Source organism: Ranitomeya imitator, chromosome 8, assembly GCF_032444005.1.
Source record: "Ranitomeya imitator isolate aRanImi1 chromosome 8, aRanImi1.pri, whole genome shotgun sequence".
NCBI classification, from domain to species: domain Eukaryota; kingdom Metazoa; phylum Chordata; class Amphibia; order Anura; family Dendrobatidae; genus Ranitomeya; species Ranitomeya imitator.
In genome coordinates this window covers 20,646,958-20,667,197 of record NC_091289.1, presented here as the reverse complement: position 1 = coordinate 20,667,197, position 20,240 = coordinate 20,646,958, and the positions used below count along the sequence as shown (strand labels likewise).

At 43.0% G+C, this 20,240-nt stretch overlaps 1 protein-coding gene across 1 annotated transcript in view; it reads right to left on the bottom strand.

Moving 5' to 3' along the window:
- TAFA4 (TAFA chemokine like family member 4) overlaps positions 1-20,240 on the bottom strand; it is a 174,184-nt gene that overhangs the window by 92,656 nt on the left and 61,288 nt on the right. The window contains exons 2-3 of the mRNA XM_069735919.1: positions 12,870-13,006; positions 6,592-6,707 (exon numbers count right to left, since the gene is read on the bottom strand). Of these exons, the coding sequence (XP_069592020.1) occupies positions 6,592-6,707; positions 12,870-12,949 (196 nt within the window). The 5' untranslated portion in view covers positions 12,950-13,006. The remainder of the gene's footprint in view (positions 1-6,591; positions 6,708-12,869; positions 13,007-20,240) is intronic.

The window sequence follows — 20,240 nt, the reverse complement described above, 5'->3', positions numbered from 1 at the left end:
CTTGCCTTATTGCTATACCAGCTCTGTCTTGGACTTTGTGATGGACCTGGCTCTGCTACATCACTGGATAACCTTGCCTTATCACTGTACCAGCTTTGCCTTGAACTCTTTGACAAATCCAGCTTTGCTACAACACTGGGTAACCTTGCCTTATTGCTATACCAGCTCTGCCTTGGGATCTGTGACAAACCCAGGTCTTCTACATCACCTGGTAACCTTGACTTTTTGCAGTACTAGCTCTGCCTTGGACTCTGTGACAAACGCAGCTGTGCTCTATCACTGGGTAACCTTGCATTATCACTGTACCAGTTCTGCCTTGGACTCACTTCCGCTATTTCTCTTAGTTAACTCTTCAATACCGCTCGACCAGTTTTACTTCTGAACTTCCTATGTCAGTCAACCCTTTGCTGTCTAAGCCTGTCCATGTAATAAATGCCACGTTTAAGTCCACCAGAACACGAACCACTTTTGAAGAGCAGCTCTTCATCTTGGCTCATAAAGTGGAACACCAACAGTAAAAACTCTGTATGTTCTGATAAGGGCACAGAGATAAGGTTTTATATTCTTGAGAAACCCCAATATTCAATTTGGGTGTTTGGAGTTAATAGTAAGGTGGTCCTCCTTCATTTCCTTCACCAGCTAGCCAATATGGAAAGCAGCCAAGAAAGTCTCTCTCTGGAGGACTAGGAAAGTCAGCGCCAGCCTATTGGTTTCAATACTCCCCATGCAATACTTCATTCATCCAGCGGAGGTGCTGCAGAGATATGACACACTTATTGTCTGATTTCTATGCCTATAACAGTTGATCACTGGGGGTCCCTGATTAATTTTTTTGTTTAAAAAGGTTGATTAAATACAAAATTGATGTTTTTATTCTAACCAACACCTGTAATACCTGATTTCAGCTGCAAATGGTGAAGGTCCAAGGTTGCAATATTTATTCACCACAATAGCCTGTGCTTTACTCCTACTCAGATATTGTACTGTGCAGCTGACCTTCTCTACGCCCAAAGCCCCCGGGGGCCCCGATAGCATTGCAGAGGTCAGGCATACAATGGCTGGGTAGTAAAAGGGCTAAAAAAAAAAAAAAAGCCCAAATGGGAATTGAAAAGAAATAGAGAGCGAGAAATAGCAAATGTGTTCATACCGCAAATGTCTTCTCAGTAACAAATGATGATGTCTATTGAAATGAGAAAAAGTCAAATGATATTAACTCCAACGTCTTCCTTCCAGTCTTCGCATGGGGTCACCTTGCTGTCGTGAAACGGGTGGCTTTCACTATTATGCTGTTGAGATTAATAAGGCCGGGGTCGTTATTTATACAAGTTGAGGTGACACCGCGTACGGCCGGATCCGGGATGATGTCTTCATTTATTACCATGTTTTAGAAATCTGCCAGGTCACACAATAGATGCGTGGGAGGCATTCGCCAAGTACCTGATTCAATATTCACAATATAATAAAAGGAGAAGTATACATCATCATAGTTCCATGAACGCTAGGAAGCAATCTGCAATAACGTGAAAACAAAAAACCTAAAATATTCCAATTTCCATATAAATGCTGAACACAGGTATTCTACATACTAAAACACACTTTTCGGCTTTGCCGTGTAGACTGGGATAGAGTCAGCAGAGTCATGTCATTGTAATTGAAATTAAGGGAGTTTAAAGAGATTCATTGAAAATATGAATCAGAATATCGAGTTCCATCATCATCCTTCAGGAGCGCAACATTCACAAAGGATAAAATTTGGTAATAATATAGTATCCTTATGGGATTTAAATAAAGCACTGTGCACCCGGATTGGCCACCGAACTTGCGCTGCCACTTGGTCTGCCGACTAGTCCCATCCATTGGCCGGTCAGCAAGATTAATCATCGACGTATATTAAAATAATAGAAAATAGCTGGATTGTGGTTTTTGGCTTGACACACATGAAGGAACCCATTTTCCTTGGAGTTTATAGCTGCCATGCAATGCCTCACGCTGTGTGTCCCTAACAACTTTCCACTATCTTTCGATGTCTGAGTAATCCGTTCACATCCCCCATTTTGTACATAGATCTAAAATTACCCCATAATACTATTTTGTAATGATATTTTAATATGCGTGCTCTCTTTTTAAAGCCACTAGGGGGAGCTAGGGATTTATACATTTAATATTGAAGTCAACGTAACCTGTATCAATCTATATGCAGAGAGCTCCCCCTAGTGGTGGCTGTAAAAAACCACTGTGATTGAGCCACAGCAAATGGGAAGCTGTTCAGTGCCGTGCCACCTCTAGTAGGGATATCACTATATGGGCCATGTCTCATAAAAGCAAAAAAAAAAAAAATCAAAGCAGATTTAACATCAGCATCCACCAATTGGGTTCCGTCAATACTGATTATTCCTCTTCATACTTTATAATTAAGGCTCCGTTTAGCCTCCGAACAGCACAGGGTTGTCTTGACAGATCTGCACTGTGGCCACCGGTGGAAAAATGAAGGGATTGTGATTTATTGCGCTATTATTTGTGCCTCTACAATCCAAATTTACAGTAAATATTTATGTTAAATTACAATTTTAGCAGAGTGACTATATCAGGATTTTACACCAAACCAGCAGCCAATCTCAGGGTAGATTATTTTTTTTTTTTTTTTGCGCAAAGCATTTACACTCATTAAAACTGGCGGTCACTATATTTTATATAATGGCATAAATATTGTATGACGTATAACACCGGGATGTAAGAGAAAGTAAAATCAGCCGGTGATAAGACATACAGCAATGTATTTCATAAAATTACAAAATGACTCATGATTCTAATAAGAGAATACGGAATTCTCACTATGGAAGAAAACGAGACATTTAAATCTTATTTTTTGCCTTGCAGAGCCCTCTAGTGGTCATCCTGAAAATTGCAAGACTACAGAGTCACCGGTAGGTAAAGGAGTGGAAGATGACGGGCACCTCCCTGAAGCCCTTATGTCATGATTAAATGTCATCCTTGTATGTTGCCGCACCATACACTGATTATTACATGGCACTGAAGCCTTATCTTTCATACTCTGCAGAAGCTGATTAACATTATTGTTCATTGTTATCCCTTTCATGTGAAGGTAAAAGGGAGAATAGGCTAATAGGGAAAGGTTAGCAGTGAGTCAGACCGTGACGCTGCGAGAAATTCTGAGAGCAAAGGAAGAGTTTGCTTGTAAGTTCCAGTGAGCTGTAAGACGGCACTGGTTATTCTGGGGTCCTGTGTGGGGTCCTGAGGTATTTAGAAAGGTCACAAACACACACAGGTCACCTGTTTCACTTGGTGTTTAGGGTTGAAATGAAGCATCCTGGCCAGTGCGACCGTTATAGATATACGTCTAAGGGTAAATTTTCTCACTGCAGGAATTTTGGCAACGGAAAATTGCTTCCGTTCATCTGAATGGGAAAGTTGTAAAAAAAAAATCTGTCATAAATACGTAATGTGTGACTATACCTCACAAGAGAGAGTTTCCCTTTAAACGATAAAATCAGTTAAAGTACTTAATTAAAACAAATCAACTAATGCTACCCACTAGAATCCCCCTTAAAGAGAATCTGCCAGAAGGTTTTTTGCTAATTCATCTGAGAGCAGGATGATATAGGCAAAGAGATCCTGAATCCAATGATGTATCACTTAGTTTACCGGGTGCAGCCGTTCTGACACAATCAGAGTTTTTAGATTTAGCATGAAGCAGAGCTGAGGAAGCTAACCCCGCCCACGCCGGGCTCTGTATGTACATTGTCTATAGACAATGAGCTGCTTATCAGAGGAAGGGGTGTGGTCAGACTAGAGCCCATGCGACAACTAGTCACAGTGAAGATAATCACCAAGGTGGTAAAACCTTCAGTCTAAGTAAACAACTGAACACAGCCTGACATGTGACAAGTCATTGAATTCTGTCTTTTAACCCCTTACTCCCTGTTGTCCACAGATTACATAGACAAAACCTGCTGACAAATCCCCTTAAAATTTTCACGGTGTTGAGCCACAGCTGCTGTGTGACGCTTTGACCATTTTCTGATTGGCGGGGGTCTGATCATTGGGAAAGCCAAGCTCTGAAATGATCAGTCAGGAGTGGCACAGCTCCAGTGATCCCCTGTGAGACTGCTGGATGTAGCCGAGTAGTGATCTATTTTCTCCCAGCAATCACATATCGCATAGATGGAGCAGTGCCGCGCAGGCACAGGGCCACGCAGGCGCAGCCACTGCTCTATTCTAACGGTTATCTCAAAGCCTTGTTCTTTGGATGAGTGAGGTTCTCAGCAGCCAGACCTCTGCTTATCAGAATATTATGAAATATCTTTCTGGGTAGGTGGTTACTTTTAGGCTATGTACAGACATATAGTTATAGACATGCAGACATAGACAGACAGACATATAATTGCAGAACCCTTGACATATAATAAAATTGCACCCTCTGGAGCATTTTGGAAAGTTTGTTATGATTAAAAAAATTTAAAAAATGACGTGGGGTCCTCCCAGATTTTGCAACCAGCAAAGGTAAAGCAGACAGCTGCGGGCTGGTATTATCAGGCTGGGAAGGTCTGTGGTTATTGGTTACTTCACAGCCTAAAAATACAAGCCCACAGCTGCCCCAGATTTGGAGAATCCATTAGATACGCCAATTCTGGCATTTTGCCCGGCTCCTCCTGATTTGCCCTAGTGCTGTGGCAATCGAGGTAATGGCCGTTGGGGTTGATGTCAGCTGTGATTTGTCAAAAAAGCCCACAGCTGCCATAAAGCCCTGGTGTTAGTAATGACATCCGCCTATCCGGCTATTTAGAGTAACGTCCCCTAAGGTTTTCTTTGATGTAAAGCAGGAGCCCCCGTAGTGCTGTGGCAATCGAGGTAATGGCCGTTGGGGTTGATGTCAGCTGTGATTTGTCAAAAAAGCCCACAGCTGACATAAAGCCCTGGTGTTAGTAATGACATCCGCCTATCCGGCTATTTAGAGTAACGTCCCCTAAGGTTTTCTTTGATGTAAAGCAGGAGCCCCAGTAGGGCTGTGGCAATCGAGGTAATGGCCGTTGGGGTTGATGCCAGCTGTGATTTGTCAAAAAAGCTCACAGCTGCCATAAAGCCCTGGTAAAGTAATGACAGCCGCCTATCCGTCTATTTAGAGTAATGTCCCCTAAGGTTTTCTTTGATGTAAAGCAGGAGCCCCCGTAGGGCTGTGGCAATCGAGGTAATGGCTGTTGGGGTTGATGCCAGCTGTGATTTGTCAAAAAAGCTCACAGCTGCCATAAAGCCCTGGTAAAGTAATGACAGCCGCCTATCCGGCTATTTGGAGTAATGTCCTCTAAGGTTTTCTTTGATGTAAAGCAGGAGCCCCCGTAGTGCTGTGGCAATCGAGGTAATGGCCATTGGGGTTGATGTCAGCTGTGATTTGTCAAAAAAGCCCACAGCTGACATAAAGCCCTGGTGTTAGTAATGACATCCGCCTATCCGGCTATTTAGAGTAACGTCCCCTAAGGTTTTCTTTGATGTAAAGCAGGAGCCCCCGTAGGGCTGTGGCAATCGAGGTAATGGCTGTTGGGGTTGATGCCAGCTGTGATTTGTCAAAAAAGCTCACAGCTGCCATAAAGCCCTGGTAAAGTAATGACAGCCGCCTATCCGGCTATTTAGAGTAACGTCCCCTAAGGTTTTCTTTGATGTAAAGCAGGAGCCCCCGTAGTGCTGTGGCAATCGAGGTAATGGCCGTTGGGGTTGATGTCAGCTGTGATTTGTCAAAAAAGCCCACAGCTGCCATAAAGCCCAGGTGTTAGTAATGACAGCCGCTTATCCGTCTATTTAGAGTAATGTCCCCTAAGGTTTTCTTTGATGTAAAGCAGGAGCCCCCGTAGCTGGATGTGTGCATTTAAAGGGGAGGGAAAAATAGAACATAACTTTAAAAAAAGGGGCGTTTTTGAGCAATAAATGGATTGTGTCAGTCTCACAAAGGATGGTTATAAAAAGTTGGCAAACATGAGTAAAACCCTACGGTAAATGGTACTATTAGCGGAGCTTGCTTTCTGCAGCGTTTTGCTGGAACGTCTTCATTGCATCAGTCGAGTGAAGGAGATGGGCCAAGTGTAATCCCGCCAACGTCTTCACTCATTCACATGCATTAGGCTAAGTCATTTCCCATCTGGGAGCGCAGACTAGTACAGTATGTAGCCGAGATCATTACAGTGTACAAAATTATACTAAATAATTCAGCTCAGGGCTCCATTTTACTACAGCGGTGGAGTCGCGGCTACAAAATAAAACTAAATAAACAGGTAAAGGTTGAAAAGGAAAGTACAACGTGGATTCTGAATCTCTACGGAAAGATTAGAGAAAAAAAAAAGAAATGAAAAACATAAAACAAAATGATGAACAAGGTAACACCGATCCCACACGAAACGAATAAAAAAAATAAAAAAAACACGAGGATTTACGGGAAATTGAAGTAACCTTCCACTCGAGGCCTGATAGCAGGAGGACGGATCGGTTATCACTGTCAACAGGGTCATGAATTAACAATGGCTAAAAGACCGGACGAGCTATTAATTGGCCACGGAGGCGGGTGATGAGCCGAGCGTTTCGTACCTGTTTGCCCTCGGGAGTTAAGGCTTGAGGCTGACAACATTTTACAGCACACCATTAAGACATAGGCCAAGATGAGCCAGTGAGTCAGGAGCATGGGATTGGCATTGAATCTCATCCTAAAGGGAGGAAAATGCAAGATTAGGTTACAGTCAGTGAGGACATGGGGCTGGGGGGCACATACATAGCAAGACTGGCACTTAGGAGTCAGAGCAGGGTGCAATCAGTAATTAATGGGATCCATGCGAAATCTGGTGCTTTGCAGTCATGTCAGTACTATTGTTGAGCGATACCTTCCGACATCGGGAAATATCGGATCGGATTGGATCAGACAGATACCACAAAAATATCAGGTATCGCCGATACCGGAAACCAATGCAAGCCAATGGGACACAAATATCGGAATGAAAATAAGCCCTTTCTTTCCTTTGCACATCCAGTTCCGGTGGGGGAAGAGTGTGGGCGGTGCGTGGGCGGAGACTGCGTGTCTGTGTGTGCGGGCGGGGTCTGTGCGGGACCGTGGGGGGTCTGTGCGGGACCGTGGGGGGTCTGTACAGGCTGTCGGGGGTCTGTGCAGGCCTGCCGGGGGTCTGTGCGGGCCTGCCGGGGGTCTGTGCGGGCTGCCGGGGGTCTGTGCAGGCCTGCCGGGGGTCTCTGTGTCTGTGTGCAGGCATTGTCCGATGGGACTACAAGTCCCATCGGGCTATGCCTGCTACAATGACAGTGATTGACACATTAGCCAATGATGGGACAGTAGTAGTCCCATCATCCGGCTAATGTGTTGAATGTAAAAAAAAAACAAAAACACAAACATACACACTACATACTATATACATACAACATACATACTACACACATACATACAACATACTACATACATACATACAACATTCATACTACATACATACAACATACATGCATACAACATACTACATACAACATACAACATACTACATACAACATACTACATACTACATACAACATACTACATACATACAACATACAACATACATACTACATACCACATACATACTACATACTACATACATACTACATACATACATGTATAAATAATATATAATAAATATAAATAAATAATTTATAAAATTATATAAAATTGATAAATAATAAATATAAATAAATAATAATAAAATAATAAAAATACATACTACATACATACAACATACTATATAATACATGCAAGCTACACACATACAACATACTACATACATACTACACATATACATACAACATACTACATACATATATTCTACATACATACAACATACATACTACATACATACTGTACTACATACATTCAACATACTACATACATACTACATACATACATACTACATACAATACATACAATACATTCATACATTACATACAACATATACATATAGACATACAGTACATATAACAGAGTACATACTCACCATCACTTGTCACTTTGTTCCCCGAAGCCAGTGTCACCTGTAAAAAATATTAAAATAACAAACAATATACTCCCTGATCCGCAGAAATCCACGAGTGTCTCACGACGATCTCCCGTGGAGAACGGCAGCATCAGCTGATGCAACCACTCTCTAGGGGCTCAAGGAATACAATGACGGGAAGAAGGTATCCTTCCGCATTGTATTCCTCCGCTGCTGGAAAAAAATAGTCCCTAGTCTCACTTTTGGCATTGCTGTGTGAGAAATTTCCCATGCAGCAAATGCCACAAAGTGAGACTCTGAACTATTGTAACCTCTCAGTGATGCACTGCAGGAGCCATTGTCTCCTGTCAGTGTGTCACTGAGGGTCCTATAGAGCTGCGACATCACCCGATGTCACTGTTCTATAGGGGAGATCGTCGTGGGACACTCGTTATTAATTGGACTACAGCGGACAGGTAGTATACGGTTTATTATTTTACGTTTTTTGCAGGCGCTGAAGTATGGTAAGTATGGTTAAATGAAGAACATTAAAATACTTTTTTCTGGCTGTGTCTTTATTTATTTTTTAACTCTTTCACTACCCTAGGATTAATAATGGATAGGTGTCTTATTGACGCCTCTCCATTATTAACCCGGCTTAATGTCACCTTTCAATAGCAAGGTAACATTAACCCCTTATTACCCCATATCCCACCGCTACACGGGAGTGGGAAGAGAGGGGCTAAGTGCCGGAATTGGTGCATCTTACAGATGCACCATTTCTGGGGCGGCTGCGGACTGGTATTTGTAGTCGGGGGGGCCAATATCCAAGGCCCCTCTCTACCCTATGAATATCAGCCCGCAGCTGTCCACATAGCCTTTCTGGCTATAAAATATAGGAGGACCCCACTTCATTTTTTGGGGGGGTCCCACTATTTTAATAGCCAGTAAAGGCTACGCAGACAGCTGCGGGCTGATATTCATGGCCTGGGAGGGGCCATGGGTATTACCCCTTTCCCAGGCTACAAATATTGACCCCCGGCCGTCTGCCTCCCCCTCTGGCGCAGAAAATTGCGCGGGAGCCCACGCCGTTTTTTTTTTTTTTTTTAAATTAAACGCTCATTAAGGCTTTTCACACTTGCGTCGGTACGGGTCAGACGTGCACAAATTTCACAACGTGGGCAGCGGATGCAGTTTTTCAACGCATCCACTGTCCATTCTGAAGTCCGGGGAGGAGGGGGCGGAGTTTTGGCCTCGCATGTGCGGTAGAAAGTAGCGGACACGACGGACAAAAAAGTTACATTGAACGTTTTTTGTGACAACGGTCCGCCAAAACACGACGGACGAGACGTGTGGCCATCCGTCGCTAATACAAGTCTATGGGCAAAAAACGCATCCTGCGAGCACTTTTGCCAGATCCATTTTTTGCCCAAAACGATGGATTGCAAAAAACGGAAGTGTGAAAGTAGCCTTAGAAACATCGGCCTTTCTATTATATATCTATGGCTATATCTATCTATAGATATATTTATAGATAGATATATCTATAGATACATAGATGTATCTATCCATATATCTGGCTACTTTCACACATCAGGTTTTGTCGTCATCTGTCGTTTTGGGCAAAAAACGGATCCTGCAAATGTGCTCGCAGGATGCGTTTTTTACCCATAGACTTGTATTAGCGACGGATCGCGACTGATGGCCACACGTCACGTCCGTCATGCAACAGATCCGTCGTGTTTTGGCGGACCGTCGGCACGAAAAAACTTTCAAGTGAGCTTTTTTTGTCCATCGCGTCCGCCATTTTCTACTGCGCATGCTCGGCTGAAACTCCGCCCCCTCCTCCCTGGACTTCAGAATGGGCAGCGGATGCGTTGAAAAACTGCATCCGCTGCCCACGTCGTGCACAAATTTCACAATGTGCGTCGGTACGTCGGCCCGACGCATAGGGACGAACCCGTACCGACGCAAGTGTGAAAGAGGCCTTAATGAGCGTTTAATTTTAAAAAAAAAACGGAAAAAAAGGCGTAGACTTCCGTGCAATTTTCTGCGCTAGAGAGGGAAAGCTGACGGCCGTGGGCCAATATTTGTAGCCTGGTAAGGGGGTAATACCCATGGCCCCTCCCAGGCTATGAATATCAGCCCGCAGCTGTCCGCGTAGCCTTTACTGGCTATTAAAATAGGGGGACCCCCCAAAAAATGGCGTGGGACCCCCTATATTTTATAGCCAGAAGGGCTACGTGGACAGCTCCAGGCTGATATTCATAGCCTAGAGAGGGGCCATGGATATTGCCCCCCCCCCAGCTACAAATACCAGTCCGCAGCCGCCCTAGAAATGGTGCATCTGTAAGATGCGCCAATTCCGGCACCTAGCCCCTCTCTTCCCACTCACGTGTAGCGGTGGGATATAGGGTAATAAGGGGTTAATGTCACCTTGCTATTGTAAGGTGACATTAAGCCGGGTTAATAATGGAGAGGCGTCAATAAGATGCCTATCCATTATTAATCCTAGTGTAGTGAAAGAGTTAAAAAAAATAAAATAAAGACACAGCCAGAAAAAAGTATTTTAATGTTCTTCATTTAACCATACTTACCATACTTCAGCGCCTGCAAAAAACGTAAAATAATAAACCGTATAAATCCTGTCCGCCGTAGTCCAATTAATAACGAGTGTCCCACGACGATCTCCCCTATAGAACAGTGACATCGGGTGATGTCACTGCTCTATAGGACCCTCAGTGACACACTGACAGGAGACAATGGCTCCTGCAGTGCATCACTGAGAGGTTACTATAGTTCAGAGTCTCACTTTATGGCATTTGCTGCATGAGAAATTTCTCACACAGCAATGCCAAAAGTGAGACTAGGGACTATTTTTTTAGAGCGGCGGAGGAATACAGTGCGGAAGGATACCTTCCTCCCGTCGTTGTATTCCTGGAGCTCCTAAAGAGCGGTCACATCAGCTGATGCTGCCGTTCTCCACGGGAAATCGTCGTGGGACACTTGTGGATTTCTGCGGATCAGGGAGTATATTATTTGTTTGTTATTTTAATATTTTTTTACAGATGACACTGGCTTTGGGGAGCAAAGTGACAAGTGATGGTGAGTATGTACTGTATGTCGATATGTATGTAATGTATGTATGTAGTATGTATGTAGTATGTATGTATGTGGTATGTATATAGTATGTATGTTGTATGTAGTATGTATGTAATATGTTGTATGTATGTAGTATGTATGTATTATGTATGTAGTATGTTGTAAGTATGTAGTATGTATGTTGTATGTGGTATGTATGTAGTATGTTGTAAGTATGTATGTAGTATGTATGTTGTATGTAGCATGTATGTTGTATGTATGTGTGTAGTATGTATGTAGTATGTTTGTTGTATGTATTTATGTTGTATGTTTATATGTAGTATGTATGTAGTATGTATGTAGTATGTATGTAGTATGTATGTTGTATGTTTGTATGTAGTGTGTATGTAGTATGTATGTAGTATGTATGTAGTACGTTGTATGTATGTATGTGGTATGTATGTAGTATGTATGTAGTGTGGTGGTGAAGAAGAGAGTGCAGTGGAGATAGCAGCGCAGTATGTGAGTGCGTGCCATAGACTGCGAGAAAGACAACCATGATATGCCATGGACTTCCTTAGCCCCCACCCTGTACCCCATCCATTGTCCCCACCCATTATCTCCTCAGTCCCTACTCCCTATTCCCTACTGTACACGTGCTTTGGCAAAACTAATGTTTATTTGGTCCTGCCAATAAAGCTTCATTGATATTGATATTGATTGATATTGGTATGTATGTTGTATGTATGTAGTATGTATGTATGTATGTAGTATGTTGTATGTATGTTGTATATATATGTATGTAGTATGTATATATGTATGTAGTATGTATGTAGTATATTGGATATATGTAGTATGTATGTATGTATGTTGTATGTATGTATGTATGTAGTATGTATGTAGTATGTTGTATATATGTAGTATGTATGTAGCATGTATGTTGTATGTATGAACGAGAGCTGTAACTGGCACCTCCCAGCAGTCAGCAGGAGGTTAAATAGGGTGCGGTGCTGTTCCATTGGCAACAGTGGGGAGTTGATTACTCTTGCTACAGCACACACCCATACTGACTGACTAGGCGATCTACATGTCTCGTCCACACTGTCAGGACATAGTCTATGTTGCTGGTCACAATGTCTCCTCCATCACCAGTGCTGCCCACAGAATGATCATGGAGGTGACAGAAGCCGGAGTAGATGCAGGTGGAGATTTGACAGGAAAATTCTGGAGTGGCTGTCGGAGTTGCCTCACTTCAACCTCACAGATAATGTTTAGCTGGGATGTAAAGAAAAAGGCGACTAAAACCAGTGGAGACCATTGCTCATGAGAAATGGGCTAAGGTTCCTCAGGAGCTGGCATCTGGCTATGCATCACCTTTCCAGCAGGTTATAACAGCCAGAGGGACTCTACTCTGAGTTAACATGAAGGGGTGAATAATTCTGAGTCCTGACAGTGGCATTTTTTGCTGAATTTGGAGAAACCACTAGTTATATTAGTTGTGTTCAGCTGTTGACATTGTTCTTGTTTCATTTATTGCAAACAGCAGAAAGTTTGTACAATTTACTAATAAACCTACGGTAATTTGCCGTGTTGGGGGGTTGAATACTTCTGACTACACCTGTATATCTATATATTTCGCTGTTATATGAAATGTTACTCTACAGTAAGTAGAAACAAATGTCTTAAAATCACACTGGATGGCGGCACTCCCCCCGTCACTCAGGGGTCTCCACCGTCGCCTCCTCCACCCTGAACATCTCCGCAGCGGCACAGTGATCTTACCTTAGGGGCTTTGCAAGAATTTTATTCCAGTCAAACACAATTATTTCTGTATCTGCTTCAAACTTTCTCCAAAATCCCATTTGCAGCCACAAGCAACAAGTTCTGCATTTTATAAAATGTCTTCCCCCATAAGAGACCTGCAGGAGAAACGGAACAGACGGCAATTAGCGGATTAAACGGTGATGTTTGCTAAGCGTTCTTTTCCTGCATAATTGTTTAGATTTGTTTAAAATCGGTAGATCGACTTCTTCCCATCACACACAGCAGCCCTGTCTCACATGCATAAGTCTGAAATGTTTATCTAGGACCCCCACAATCCGCTGTAATCTGTGGGGGAACCTCGTAGTACGAGTTCAATTTCCCTACAGCACCCCCGCAGGGAACAAGAAGCATTGCATGATGCCCATTAAAATGAATAGGTTGTCGGTCGGTGTAATATGTGAACATGCTCAGTAGTGATTAGCAAACGTGCTGGGATAAGGTCAGGCTCGGACTGGCCCACAGGGTAACAGGGGAATCCCCCGTTGGGCCCCTGTGTAGATCTGGGCCCCCAACCCCACTGTATGGGCAGTTCTTGGCATAATTCACTTGATTCACTCTGTACAGAAAAAAAGCAGCTTCTTATCATTCATTAACCACGCTACCCAGTTTATTATTATATAGAGATATAGGTACATTTGTGAACGAAGGTAGTATAATATTTGCATGCAGGTAATAAGTGGGCCCCTCAAGGTCAATGTTACTGGTGGGCCCTTGTCACCCCAGTCCGACACTGGTTGTAGTGCTTGCACAAGTGCTGTGACTCATTCTAACAGCACTTGTGCTGATCTTTATGGGGTCTGAGGAGTCCCACGGATCTGATAATACCAGCCTATTCTAAGTATCAATAATCTAAACCTCAAGGCACCGAGTCAGAAATTACTGCTGGCAGATTACTGCTATTTATTCTGTAAAATTGTGAATGCAGCTGTTGGCTATTAACAGCCTGTAATCGATGATGAGTATAAGATAAATAAATATTAGATCATTTTCACTCATCCAATATTCTCCTAGTGTTCTGTCCATTATAAACAAGTACTCATTATAGTTTATGGGCATGCTCACAAGTCCAGATTTTTTATAGATAAATTGACGCTATCCGTGTGGCATCATAATGCTGTCCACTTTTCACTGTCAGATAGGTAGAAGTTGGAAAATGTTGATCCTTTCAAGCAAAAACCACATTTATGGTAAAAATGTACATCGTGACCAAAAAAAATGACAAAAATCGTTTAAAAATCATTGACCAAAATGTATCCATATAAGGGGATAGATATGATTTCTCATTGCAGTTCTTGAAGAGAAACACATCACATCTTATGAGCCCAGTTTCCTACATGAACCAGACACCTAAATAAACTCTAGAAGAAAAGCTATATCTGACAAAATGTGTCAACTGAAGGAAACTAAATTTCAAAATGCACTCCTCTTAATATATTGAAATCATCATATTATACGGCACTGTGTACTTATAATTCCTCATTTTTCCCTTCTTCCCAGTTAATTATTTTCTTTTCTATTAGGTCTGACATCACGTGAGTTAAAACAGACTAGCCGAATCCTTCTGAGCTCTATCTAGAAACAGGAAGCCTCTCTTCCCTGCATGAGTCATCATTAGAACTACAATTCTACATCACGTGATATAGAGATAATGGAAAAGAGAAGAATTAGCTGGGTAGAAAAGCAAAATGAGCAATTGTAAGTACACAGTGATATACAATATGATGATTGCAATATACTGTATTAAGAGGAAAAATACTTTCACAAACGTTTCCGGAATAAATGAGATTCCATGCTGTCAACATAGCATTTTTCGGTGCCATCAGGACACTATGTAGGTCTGTTACTGTTTTACAAATTGCATTTCTTGCATCAATGAAGTAACTCCAGATGGGCGCTTTATGTGCCTGATTTAACCCTGCTGTTCTGTTGGTCAAAAATGACCGATTTTGAACTTCAATATTCTTTAAAATATTCAAGATGCGGCTCTGAAACCCGTGGCCGACCGACCCATCCTCATTTAAGTCAATCAACCACAAGTTTCAGAACCGCATCTTGAACACCCCAAAAAATACCAAAGTTCAAAATAGGTCTCCCCAGACCGAACAGAACAGCAGGGTTAAATGCATGGAGTAATTCAATTCCCCTGTGTTACAACCTTCCCAATTTGCTGTCCAGGAAGGAGGCGCTTATGCCTCTTGCCCACAACCTGCAGTTGCACAGACACAACAGTCAGCAACCACGTCCAGTCCAGCGTTCAGTTGTCCCTTGTCAGCATATATGTCTGTTCACAAATTGTAAGTTAGATAGGGCATATATATTCATTAGCACTTTACATTGTCCGGTGCTGGACAAGGACCATTGCTGGCTTTTAGAGGCTCCTAAAGGAGACTTGTGTCTCTTTATTAAACTGTTAAACTGTTTGTTAAATGTTCTAAATTTTGGTCGAAAAAAAAGGTGATGGGGTATTGGCCAGTTTCTGTACATTTTAAGCCGCTCTTAGAGTCTAGGTTAGCCACTAGAGGGCGGCATTATAGCACACTGAGATTAGAGATAGGAACGCATTAAGGCTACTTTCACACTAGCGTCATGTGACGTCCGTCGCAATGCGTCGTTTTGGAGAAAAAAACGCATCCGGCAAAGTTGCCCCAGGATGCATTTTTTTCTCCATACACTTGTATTAGCGACGCATTGCGACGTATGGCCACACGTCGCATCCGTCGTGCGAGGGATGCGTCGTGTTTTGGCGGACCGTCGGCACAAAAAAACGGTCTATGTAACTTTTTTTGTGCGAAGTGTCCTGCCATTTCCGACCGCGCATGCGTGGCCGGAACTCCGCCCCCTCCTCCCCGGACATTACAATGGGGCAGCGGATGCGCTGAAAAACTGCATTCGCTGCCCCCGTTGTTCACTTATTTCACAACGTCCGTTGGTACGTCGGGCCGACGCATGGTGACGGCCCCGTACCGACGGAAGTGTGAAAGTAGCCTAGCAGTAACAGTTCACTTAGGAGGGGCCAACTGTGGGTAAGACAGAAGGATTTCCTTGGTTTGGGTCAGTCGAGCTAGGGAGCCCCAGCAGGTCAGCTGGGCCTGGGGGCCCTCAGCTAAGCAGTGGGCCACGTAACGTTAAGTGTGAAGCCCAGTCGTCCAGGACAGAAGTGAGAGCAGCAGGACAGCAGAAGTGAGAACAGAGGTGATAGCAGAAGTCACCACAGAACAGAAACGCAGTCGCTCCAAAATGTGGCAGCTTTCTATTTGGGCAGATGTCCTTATGTCTGGGGCGAAACAGACAAGGGAATACCTAAACATTGCAAAACTGAGCAGGGAGGATGCTGCAGTACCGGTTGAGATGGGACAAACTGGGTACAACCTAAAGGACATAGGGAAGAGCACAGGGAAAGTGAACGATGTGAACTGCGCAGAACTCTGTGTTGATGCTGTAACTGATGTGGACGTGCTGCGATTGGAAACAAGCAAAGTTCTACGTTTTAAGTTAGAATTGGACTCTGTCTCTTTATGTGAAGAAGTGTCCCTGCGTCTAAGGAAGGCCTCTGAGAACCAGGCAAGTGGGACAGTGGGGCTGTATATATGTAATTCTGGTGGTCAGGGCACGTTAAAGCAGACACCTATGTGGACCATGACTATGGCCCTAGCTTCCGCTCACAATACAGTGCTTATTCATATCCGTGGATTGTCAGTTACTGCAGGGTATAACAGCCGTCCAGAGGCAAAAGCAAGACATGTTCTCTGTAACCACACTGACCACGAGGATCACAGACAAACGACACCCCTATATTCCTTAGTATTCTTCAAGATGGCATATCAAAATGTTTTGCTTTGGGGTTTTTGTGCACTTTTTTTCTTAGCTGGACAATCATAATTTAGACCAGAAATTCTCTCCCATTGGCAGCAGACTTGCCTCTCATCTCCTGTCTCACAATCCGTGAAATTACCCTCTAACGATGTTTCTACGATGAGTATTTGGTGAGATTTTGACGCTGTAGATTTCCTGCAGGATTTCATTCTTCAGCATGCCAGATTAGGCTACTTGTGTATCTTCATTGCCTTTTGAGTGTTTTTTTAACATGTTTTTATTGCATTTTTTTTCAGTTTGCCTCTTGCTTCTTTTTTAATATAATTTTTTAATTAAAATTGCTTTGTTTTGTAAACTTCCTGTTTGCTGTGAGCTTTGATAATTCTTTACTGATAATGTTAGGGTGGTTTCACATTTGCGGTTTTTTTTGCATTTTTGCGGTAAAAAACGCAAAAAAAGCATGCGTTTTTCCCTATGTTTAACATTAAAAACGCATGCGTTTTTTGTATGCGTTTTGACACGATTTTGCAACCCATGCATTTTTTATGCGTGCGTTGTGTTGCAGAAATGCAACATGTAGTATTTTTAGCTGTGTTTTTTTTTCCGCAAAAAAACGCATGCTTTTTTTGCGGCAAAAAATGCATTGCTGTCTATGTAAACGCATGCGTTTTTAATAAACATGTGTTTGCATGCATTAAAAACGCATGCGTTTAAAAAAAAAACACACTGATAAACCACCCCACACCATAAAATTGATAAAGGGATCCTACCCCTAACCCTAACCCTAATCCCTTTAAGGGTAGGGTTAGGGGTAGGGTTAGGGTTAGGATCCCTTTAAGGGTAGGGTTAGGGGTAGGGTGAGGGTTAGGATCCCTTTAAGGGTAGGGTTAGGGTTAGGGGTAGGGTTAGGATCCCTTTAAGGGTAGGGTTAGGGGTAGGGGTAGGGGTAGGGTTAGGGGTAGGGTTAGGGTTAGGATCCCTTTAAGGGTAGGGTTAGGGGTAGGGGCAGGGTTAGGGTTAGGATCCCTTTAGGGTCAGGGTTAGGGTTAGGATCCCTTTAAGGGTAGGGTTAGGGGTAGGGTTAGGATCCCTTTAAGGGTAGGGGAAGGGTTAGGGTTAGGGGTAGGGTTAAGGTTAGGATCCCTTTAAGGGTAGGGTTAGGGGTAGGGTTAGGGGTATGGTTAGGGTTAGGATCCCTTTAAGGGTAGGGTTAGGGGTAGGGGCAGCGTTAGGGTTAGGATCCCTTTAGGGTCAGGGTTAGGGTAATGGTTAGGGTTAGGATCCCTTTAGGGTTAGGGTTAGGATCCCTACCCCTAACCCTACCCCTAACCCTAACCCTAGCTCTTTCTGTTTATAGTGGGTTTTTTACTTTATTTTGATGATTGGCAGCTGTCACACATTTATCTGCATGCGTTTAAAAAATGCAAACGCATGAAAAAACGCATGTAAACGCGTCAAAACGCCGCGTTTTTTTCACCACATGCAAAAACGCATGCGTCAAAAACGCAGCGTTTGCACGCGTTTACATGCGTTTTTTCACCATGCGTTTCTTTTTTTAAACGCATGCGTTTTGAAACGCAAGTGTGAAACCAGCCTTATGTGTGCGTGTGGATTACATCCATTTTTTTGCTGCTGAAATGTAATAAAAACCCATATGAATTTTTTATATGCATATATTCGGCATCTCATTAAAGTGTATGGGGAAATCCCACGAACAAAACACATATAATTTGCAAGATTTCAAAAATTCAACACACCTCAATTTTTATTGTATTAAAAAAAGTAAACAAGTCCAAGAATGGTAAAGGATCCAGCTTCCAGAATATAATTTTTTCATTTAATCCATTAAAAAAGTGAAAAAATATACAAACTTTGCCAAAGGTTGAAGTGAACACTTTCTATAAGAACCAACGCATTTCAAACTTTACAACGTTCTTAGTCCTGGTTCGAAATGCGTCGGTTTTTCTGAAAGGTATTCAGTAAGTGAAATCTTTGTTCCCCTGCACTTTACACACTCTCCCCTGCGCCAGGGCTGAATCTCTGGTGTCACCCATGGTATCTGTTATTGTCTGCAGCGCTGACTTCACATCGAAAGCGCTGCAGACAATTAGTGAGCTCAGCAGCTTATGATGTCAGCTCAAGCAGAGTCACTGAGCTAAGTTACTGGCTGCAGCGCTGTCATCGATGTAATGACGAAGTCAGTAAGGATTTACAGCACTTTTACATGGCGATATTTTGCATCAGTATTTGTTAACAGACTCCAGGAGCGGATCCAAAACACAGAAGACGTGAAAGTCATTCAGTTATTATTTTTCTCAGTGTTAGCTCCTGTCTGTTTTTTTAGCTGACAAATACCGATGTAAAATACTGGCCAAAATGCTCACTGTGTGATTGAGGCGAGGAAGCTGCTTGTAATCCTGCTGTAATATAAATACTTATTCCAATGATGAGGACACACTTGTTTGTCTTCTCTGCTCCATGATATTCAGTAGAGCAGGAGCAACACCTGGAGCAAAACTGTGGCGGCAGATGTTCGGCCCTATGACACAGTGACATGTGATGGACCCCGACTACCAAACAAAATGAATCGCACAGACGCACACAAAATAAATACACGAAGCAATGTAATTAGGTGTCAAATGTTCTCAATTTTATTTATATTCACATGACACCAAAATGGCACAACCCCCCGACTCACGAAGAGACACCGTCCAGCACTCAGGAGAGGAAAAACCCCCTGTGGTGGAAACCTCTAGGAAACCATGTCTGAAGGATCGCCCTTCCCTTGGGCTTAGAGAGTTAGTGCCGATATATAACAGATGGAACAAGTTTTAACATTTGTACATTTTACCAGATTTACAGAGAACGACATAACAAATATAGACTATAAATGTGATAAACCGGATGTGGGAGAGATCTGGCTGCGATATCGGTCGTCACATTGGTTGTTAGATCCAATTTAGTTGATATGATTGCCCAGTTCTTCCTTACAGATCCAGGTCCACCTCTCATAAATTTAGACTTTCGGTTACAGGGATTGTTCATAATGGATAACCCTTAGTAGGAGAAATACCCCCTCCCCCCTTCTCCCATCTCAATTTATCACCCATTAAAGTCATAGGTGCTTCCATGAACTCCCAAAGGAGAGCAGCTCTTTGTAGAGGGTAACAGAAGGGGATCCTGTGCTGGGAACCCCCCTCAGTTACCTTCCCGTGCCCTGGGGGTGTCTAAAGCAGACAAACCCTTTCCCTGCTAGAACCTCCAAATTTCACCAAGGTCGGCACATTACGTGGGGTGGTCAAGCTCAACGTCCTCAGGCGCATCAGTAATGGCGCCGATCGTGGCAGCGCGGCCTTCTATTATGGAATCTTCTTAATCGCACTTGTTTATGACCTCATAACAGTTGTCATGGTTACTGCAGGGGCTATTACTGATGCCGGACCCAAGTATTAACCCTTTCATCATTGGTAATTCACTTCATTATAGAGGCAAATAACTGCACTGGTTACCAAGTAG